The sequence below is a fragment of the Hipposideros armiger genome, unplaced genomic scaffold (genome assembly GCF_001890085.2).
Source record: "Hipposideros armiger isolate ML-2016 unplaced genomic scaffold, ASM189008v1 scaffold_204, whole genome shotgun sequence".
Lineage (NCBI taxonomy): Eukaryota > Metazoa > Chordata > Mammalia > Chiroptera > Hipposideridae > Hipposideros > Hipposideros armiger.
This window is the reverse complement of record NW_017731554.1, coordinates 2,725,214-2,734,113: the sequence shown is the minus strand read 5'-3', so window position 1 is coordinate 2,734,113 and position 8,900 is coordinate 2,725,214. Positions and strand designations below refer to the sequence as shown.

Sequence of the window (8,900 nt, the reverse complement as noted above, 5' to 3'; positions counted from 1 at the left end):
GGCTGCTCAGCTCGGGCTGGACTCGAACCGCTGTTGCTCAGAGCTCAAACTCTTGAGCGAGCTCTTAACCAACTGAGCCACTCGGCCGGCCCATTCATTATTTTTCTTAGTTAATGAGGTAACACTCAACAAATTGCCCAAGCCAGAAAGTTCCAAGTCACCTTCAGTTCCTCCTTCTTTTTGACCTCCTTCCAATCAGCTAAAACATCCTGCTGTTTAATATCTCTTGAGTCCATCCTCTCCCTTTCATCTCTGCTGCCACTATTTTAGTTTAGTCTCCTCAACTCTTACCTTAACTTAAAATTCCTTCTAAGGTTGTATTCTAGCCTCTGTCCACTCTTGCCCCATCAAATCCATTCTCTACACTGCTGCCAGAGTGCACTTTTTTAAAATATAAATTTGACCGCATCTTTCTCCTACTTAAAGCAAGGCAGTGTTTTTTTTTTTTAATTTCAAACTCTTTAGCTTACTTAAACAAGGCCTTTACAATCTGAGTCTCCTTTACAAGCTTTTGTCAAACAAAACTACATTGCAAGTTGCATTTTATGCGACTTGAATTAGGCAAATCAAACGAATATAATACAAAAAGAATAGTCTCACTTTGTAGGCAAAATAGAAGTATGTAAACTCCAAATTAGCCTATCTAAAACTGACATAATTTCAAAGCTGGTAGGCCAAGTGAGTTGTGCACTGTTAATATATTGTCACATGGAAGTGTCTCTCATACCTGGTAGAATTATCTGCTTTCATGTCAGTAGTATGTAAACTAGGTTATTCTTGAAATATCACAGAAATGCTTGAGACAGTTTATTGCTGTGCTATTGATGTTTTAACATTCACTACTACTGTAATTTAAAATCTTTTATATCTGTAACAATGTTAACAGAGTGCTAGGGGGTATTATTACTGCTTGTGCTGAAAAACATCTCCAAATAAATAAGATGGAACAAAATTTAGATGCAAGAAAACAACATTAAAATGGTCAAAATACCACCATGATAGTCAGTGTGGAGAGAGTGCTCTGCAAAACACTAGTAATAATGCTGAGAAATTTGAAAAAAAGAAAGCAAGAATACACTTTGGCTGCTGTACATTTATGGACTCCAAAGATATCTCCTCCCGTACTTTAATATTTATTCCCAAGGAAAAGTTAATTTTGAACTAGTGAGATCTTCAGAAATGCATTCTTCCTGTAAAATGTGACTGCATTTGCATTAATTATGTAAAAATGACAAGGCGCAAGCCTCCCTGCTTCCTGGCTTTTGCTCACCTTATTCCCTCTTTGTGGAATGTTCTGCCCCTGGCCTTGACAATGCCTGCCTCTCTTTTCAATACAGCACAATCATCATTTCCTCTAAGAAACTTCCTACAACACCAGCAGGCAGAAGGAGGATCTCTTGGATCTCTTGTAAATTCAGCTCTTACAACATTAATCATACTATTTTGTAATTGTTTATATATTTGTCTCTCCCGCTGTGGCACAGTTCTTTATTAACACATTAGGTAAAATAATCTATCTGTGGAACTAATAACTTCCATATATTTCAAAGTAGTAATGATTTTAAACGATATTTCAAGATCTCTGAAACAATTACAACACAATAGGAAATATGTATTTCTATTAGTGACAGTTACAGGTATTGCCAAAAACTGTGGTCTGTTTCCTATACCATAATGGAAGGAACTGCTGAATTTCAGTTAGAAGTTGGTGAAAATAAATACATAATTTCTTTTTTCCCCATCCAAGATAAAAAATTTCCCAGATTTAGAACCCTCGCTCCATAGACAAAGGTCTGAAAAGACACACCATATTGGAGTGTGGTGGGGTAGGATGAGACAGGGGAGAAGAGCAAAAAGAGAAATTTTTAACATTTTCAAATCCTGTATTGATTTTTTTTAACAGAAAGACTGTGTTTATGTATTACTTGTAAAAAGCGTAGCATCCAGATTCTAGATCTAAAACTGCTGCTGCTGAGGGAGAAAGGGGGCCATCAGATGCCAGAGCCTTTCAGCCTCCTCCCTGTCTGCCCCAGCTCCCAGGTGGGAACATCATTTAGCGCTTTAATAACGCAGTCACAAACCTTCAGCCTCTCATGCACAGGAACCCACTGGTTGTAGGACAGATAGAACCAATCTGTAGTTAAAGGACATGATTTAAGTGTGTTTCTGACATCCCATATTTATATCGATAATATTATTCAGTTCAATAATGGGACAATAATTCAGTTCAATAATGAACCACTTATCCACGCTTCATAACACTGTTTAATGAGAAAATGCTTTCCAGATTCCAAATATCTGATGGTTTGCAACAGAACGTTTAAACATGTGTATTAATTAGCTGAAGACGCCCAGGTATTTATTAAATGTCCACAGTGTTCATCAGCACACTGACTTCTGAGTTTGGAGGCAGTTACAGGCAGTAAGGAGTAAAAGATTCCTTTTGTGTAAAAGGAACAATCACTACCTTTTAACAGATGACTCTTTGCTTCATTAGGAATAAAGATGGCTGCTGAACCAGAAGACAATTACATCAGCTTTGTGGAAATGAAATTTATTGACAATACACTTTACTTTGTAGGTAAGTCAAAACCAATAGGCCAAATACAGGGCTCAGATACATGTATTCAATGAGAAAAGATGTTGTGAGATGAACTATTGACTCTAGTTGTCACCAAATTGCATTGTAATGCTAATAACATTCTTCTCTGGAAAAAAATATTGGGCCTCTAGAAATTAACTATAACATATCCAAGGTCCCAGCACCTTGTCCCAGCACATGTCCTGTCACTTTAGTTAGCAGTAGCCCACTTACAAGATGGCAGCAGGTGTACATCATGAAAATTCCTCAAAATTGGGTACATTCAGGGAATACAATTTCCCAAAGCTAATTGGTACATTATGTAAGAGATACCTTCAATCTAGAGTTCTGTGAGTGAGTTATACCATTTAATATACATATATTTGACAAACAAAAACAGACTCTTATTAATCTTCCATGGGCAGTTTGGCTTCATTTGAAAGCTTCATAGGAAGTCCTTAGNGTCCTTTAAAAGCCCTACAGGCAGAATACTACAACAGAGCTTTAGGGTTGTACCAGCCCCTCTTCTTAACTTCCTCTCTATAAAGTACCGCCTCCGTTTTTAACCAGCATGAAGCTCCATGTGGCTCACCAGGGCTGCAAGTTGTGGGTTGCGATCCTTTCTTATTCCTGAATAAATCCTTTTTGGCGATGGACTTTTGTTTACAGTGAACACACCTTAGCAAATTATATTTAACATATAAAATTTAATATTTTTCCCCTTTGGCTTATTTAAATGTTAGTTGTCATAAAGACTTGTAAGTATTGTGTGTATATGTTTATTTATTGGCTGTTTGTGAAAAAGCCAATTGTTTTAAATAAGTTTCTAGAAAACAGGTACTCAATTTGTTTAACTTGATTTGCTAATATTGTGAACTATCAGTCACTTAATAAAACGAGGCTAGATAATTATAGTGTAGTTATTGAGAAGTTATTGAGAGTCTTTAAAGGATCTCAATCATTGTCTGAGGACTTATAACAATCTGTTGAGATTTTCCGTATCTGTGGTAAAATGAGGGTAAAAGTAATGAAAATTTCATAAAGCCAAAATATTTACTTTAAAGTATTGTCAATTATTCTTATACTATGTCCTTACTAATTTTTTTGGTGTTAGTGTCCTTGTCCTTTCATGAAATAAAAATATAAAGAATTTTTAGATTTTCAATGTCCTTATCTAGTAAAATATAAAGTTGTCCACTCTGTTTATCTTTTCTTCATTATTATCATTATTGTTTTAATTACTTTTATGGTCCATTAAATCCAAAAGTGTGGGAAATACTGATCTAAATTTCCTCTCTTAAGCCTTCACATTGTATGAGCTCTAAACTGGTAGTTATTTAGTTCTTAAAATATTTACAGGAAAAATGATTCCACCTAATCATAAATGTTTACATCAGGTTAAGAGAATACCATGGACATTTTATCCTATTTTTAAAAATTGCATCTCTGCTGTATAATCTAAATGAGTAAGAATAAGTGAGAGGGTGTAGAGCAGTGGCTCTCAACCTTCCTAATGCCGCGACCCCTTAATACAGTTCCTCATGTTGTGGTGACCCCTAACCATAAAATTATTTTTATTGCTACTCTATAACTGTAATTTTGCTACTGTTATGAATCATAATGTAAATATCTTTTTGTTTTCCGATGGTCTTAGGCAACACCTGTGAAAGGGTCGTTCAACCCCCAAAGGGGACCCACATGTTGAGAACCGCTGGTGTAGAGGGTTATAGTAGCCTAGTGCTTTAAAATATTCAAAGGGTTATCACTATCTCATTAAATCTTCACAAACAACCCTATATCAAAGATATATTATGCTATATCAAAGAGAAAAATGTTTGCCCAAAACAAAGAAATGGGTTAAATGATGCATTCTACATCTTTACAGCTGGAGAAAAATAATTTGCAATAGGCCATTTAACATTAACTTCTTTAGTGCTCTGCTACTGATCACTGTTTGACTCCACTTCATGCTTTCATGTTAATTGGCCCAATTGGACACTACAGTTTGAGGATGAAAACTTGTTATTTCAATTTCAATCATGTGTGTATTCTTATATATACTTTTTTAAAATTAGTTTCAGGCGTGCAAAACAATGTAATATTGGGTTGTCGGAAAAGTCATGATGCATTTTTGCAATGAAAAACAGAAAAAATATGTCACGACTTTTTCGACAGCCCAATAGTTAGACATTTATACCCCTCACAAAGTGATAACCCTCCACCCCCAATCTACTACCCCTCTGACATTGTATATAGGTGTTACAGTTCCACTGACTCTATTCCTCATGCTGTACACTACATCCTGTGACAATATATATAAAATACTTCTTAAATGTGCTATTTTTTTTTCTTCTGATAGCTACCACACCAAGCACCTGTGACCATCTTACCACAGACTTCCTTTGTAATCATCACTACTGTGGTCATGATGTTTTTACAACTTTATGATATAAAAACACTATCTTGTAAAAAACAAAACAAAACAAAAAAATTCAACTAGCTACTTATGTAAGCATTATGTTTCCTAACTCTAGAACCCCTCTGTTTCCATTTAGTCTCTGTATTGGCAAAAAACAAACAAACAAACAAACAAAACAAAAAGATGTCATCTTGCTAATTCCCTACCAGAAAGGTAATACAATTTAACACACGTTCAAGAGAAATTTGTCTAAGAAACTTTGTTTCTGCTAATTATTTTAAAGGTTGTGATATTTATACTCTGCTTTTCAAAAGTTACATTTTAGGTGCTATCATTACATTATAAGAATTATTCTAATAGGGCTAATTATTCAGCACTGTTAGCTAAAAAAGTTTTGTGCTGAAATGTGAGTAGAAAGACTCAAACAGATTAATGTGAGAAAGATGCTTCTAATTGACCAAGCAGGTACTTTTTAAAAAGTTGCTTGGATGTACTTCTGAAAGAGGTACAAGCTTTGGATGGTCAGAACTCCAACTTTTACAGAAGAAATTATTTCATTAAAATTGTGATTTTACATTAAAAACCAATATCCGTATTCTCTGACAATTAAATCCTGTTGCCCTAAGAAACAGCCCACGTTTGAAGGCGGGTCCAAGGCGTGCCAGAAGTTTCCTCCTCCTTCTTCCTCGTTCCTCCCTAGCGCTTGCCCCGCTCCTCCCCAAACAACTGTGGAATCCCGCCCAGCAGCAAGGAGTCTGATTTCCTATGCTTTCGGCATTTCTGGCTGCTTGCTTTTGCTGCTGAAGGGGCTGCCACCTTCTACCGTCTACACAGCCTCAGGAAAAGAAAGAGACCTCAAACCTTCCAAATCGATTTCTCTGCTAGGAAACTATTGATCACAGGTAAGAAATATCATTCCTCTTTATTTGGAAACCTGGGCATGGCAATCAGAAATCAACAAGCTAGAAAAGCGAAAAAGACAAATTATATCATAGAATTATTATGAAAATTGCTTTGACTTCGTGAGCCCCCTGAAAATCACTGGTTTAGAATGATAAAATAAATAAGCTTTTCTTTAATGGGAGTTGATAATCTTGATGGAATCTGCATCAGCACCCTTAGACTGGGCTACCGTTGGAGAATTATTATAGCATTCCTCAGGAGAATTTTATTTCACAATAAGGAAGGCACTGAGTAAATATCTCTCTTTTGAAAGATGAATAACAAAAATTAGGACACCCTTAAAATCCTCTTTTCTTTTTGCCTATATACAGCTATTTCAAGTTCTATTAAATTTTCCTTCAAAATATCTTTTTTTTTAATCTGGCTGGTTTGTTCATATAACCCCTACATGAATATTAGGAATTCTTACTTGAATTCCTAAATGAATTCTTATAGTAGTTTCATAGCCTATCTCTAATCTTTTTCATAATGCACTTACCAGCACAATAACCAGTTTAATTTAATTTGAGATTAATTTCAAATGCTTCTACATGACTTCCAAAGCCCTCCATACTTTTAACCCCGCCCTACCTTCTGTTCAGTGCCGGGCAGTAGGATTGTCCTGCTACAATTAAAAAAATGGCCCCATTCAGTCCACCCCCACCACAACATTGTTTTAATTATCATATAAATGCTCTTCCATTTGTTTAATCTTAAGCATTCTTTAAGATTAAATTCAATTCTCCTTTTCACACGAAGCCGTTCCAACTACATCAGTTCCATTTGGCTTTTTGCTTTGAGCTTATATTTAGCAATTGATTATATATATCTTTTATCCTTAATTATTTACCCAAATTTTTGCTTAAATTGTCTTCCACCCCCACCTCCACCACACCCACATACATACATTAAGAAGATGGCAAAATTTTCAAGGACAAAATGATTTACAAAACTGTAAAGTTAGCTTTCAATCTGCCACGATAACTACATATCTGATTTTAGGGAATTAGGTAATACGCTTCCTCATTTCATCCTACACTCTTCCACAGAATTAGAATTCCACAGCAAGGATAAACATAATTATAGTTGCTTTTCAAGTTCAAGGCATTTTTACTTTCAATCTAACAGTATGTTTTTAAACTCCTACTAGCTTAACAATGCTGGCTACATAATAAATAATCAATATATATTGTTTTAGAATTATGAGGAAGTGGCTACTAGGGCATTTGCCACATAGAAATGGTTTTCTCCTTGCAGCCTTATCTAGAATCTAGAATTACAAAATGTTGGGGCTGCAAAACACCTTAATGATGGGCCATTCAACTCCCTGCTTATCCAAATGAGGAAACTGAGACCTTCAGAATTAAATGACAAGCCCCACACAGGACTGGAACACATGTGACCTAATTTCCATCATGGTTTTCTACCATCCACTAACCTCGACTAGTTTCCAAGGCTTGTATAGCTAAAACTTCTTTTGTTTTAAAGAACTAATTGTCACATATTCCTCGGAGGATCTTTCTCAGGTGGTTTATAACTCTTTAAAACAACAAGAAAAGTCAATCTGAAAATCCTAGAGGAGATATTTTTAAGCATTTCTATCCAGTGGGAACTATCATTTTCATAGATTACAGTTAAAAAGCAAAGGAACACAGATGAGAAAGGAAAAGGAAAGTTGAGGTAAAGAGAAGAAGGGGAAGCAATACTTGTAATTATGTATCTATTGAGATCTAACAAAAAGTATAAGAATAAAGAATTCAAAATAAATACTCATGAAGTAAAAAGAACTACTAGGAAAAATAAAGAGGAATATTATAGAAATTATTCTATTTTTCAAATCTGTTTTCAGACTTCCCTCAGTTTTTTTTTTTTCTCATTGGCTTTAAGATGGAGTGAAAATTTTAAGACAGAAAAAAAACAACACTTTGGTTGTTGTCATTGTGGGAAAATTTTATCATAGCAAACATTTATTCATGTATTGTGTAAAAGTCCTTTCCGGATGTTGAAGATTTTTTTAAAAAAGGACAACTCGTTGTCTTAAAAAAGCTCAGATTGAAGCTGGGCAGACCTATTTGTCATCAGAATAATCTTAATTCAGTGTAAGAGCTATTTCAGAAGTGTGAAGGAGGGAGGGTTCGGGCGTGGGTACTGAAAAGAGAATGATTAGCTAGGAATGGAGGAGTCAAGGAAGTGTTCCTAGAGATGTTTGAGCCGGGACTTAAAGGATGAAGAAAGGCTTGGCAGGCCAAAAAATTAAAAATTAAAAAAAGCAGAAGTTCCTGCCTGGCAGAGGAAATAACTCTGGCAATAGTATGGAGTGGGGGAAGCAAGAAAACCAAGAAGAGGAGTATTAAAGTAGAAGATGTTGAAAGAGATGAGGGCTTGATTTAAAACAGTGCTGGTGGAGATGGAAAGAGGATACCAAATTATAAAGACATTTCTGAGCTGTAATCTCCAGTATTTATGAGACAGAGAAAAAGTTAGGCAAAGGAGTCAAGAAGGAAGTCCAGGTTTCAATTTTGGACAGGTTATTTGGACATGTTTGGGAAAGTAATTCATTAGTATATATTACAGTTGGAAGTATGAATCTGGAACCAGAAATTGAAATTTGCAAATTACAAATATACCCCCAAATAACTACTACCCTCTCTCTTTGCTTTATAGCCAAACTTCCTAAAAGAATAGCTGGTATTCACTATCTTTCCTTTTTTTCCCACCCCATTCTGTCCTAGATCTGTCTCAACATGACTTCTGTTACCTCCACTTTCCCCAAACTGTTCTGCTGACACCAAAACTTCCTAATTGCCAAATTCGATGAACAAGTTTCAGCGCATATTGAAGTTATGGGCACTGCAGCATGATTTCAAGCAGCCTCTTCCTTGAAGCTCCTTTCTCCCTTGACTTCTGTGACACTTCTCTCTGAGATTTGCAAAACTGAACTAATTATTTTCCACTCAA

The 8,900-nt window shown here is 35.5% G+C and overlaps 2 protein-coding genes across 2 annotated transcripts in view; one reads left to right on the top strand and one right to left on the bottom strand.

Moving 5' to 3' along the window:
• TEX12 (testis expressed 12) overlaps positions 1 to 8,900 on the bottom strand; it is a 71,330-nt gene that overhangs the window by 19,295 nt on the left and 43,135 nt on the right. The window lies entirely within an intron of this gene.
• Positions 2,498 to 8,900, top strand: part of IL18 (interleukin 18) — a 19,418-nt gene continuing 13,015 nt past the window's right edge. The window contains exon 1 of the mRNA XM_019653659.1: positions 2,498 to 2,581. Coding sequence (XP_019509204.1) covers positions 2,506 to 2,581 — 76 coding nt within the window. The 5' untranslated portion in view covers positions 2,498 to 2,505. The remainder of the gene's footprint in view (positions 2,582 to 8,900) is intronic.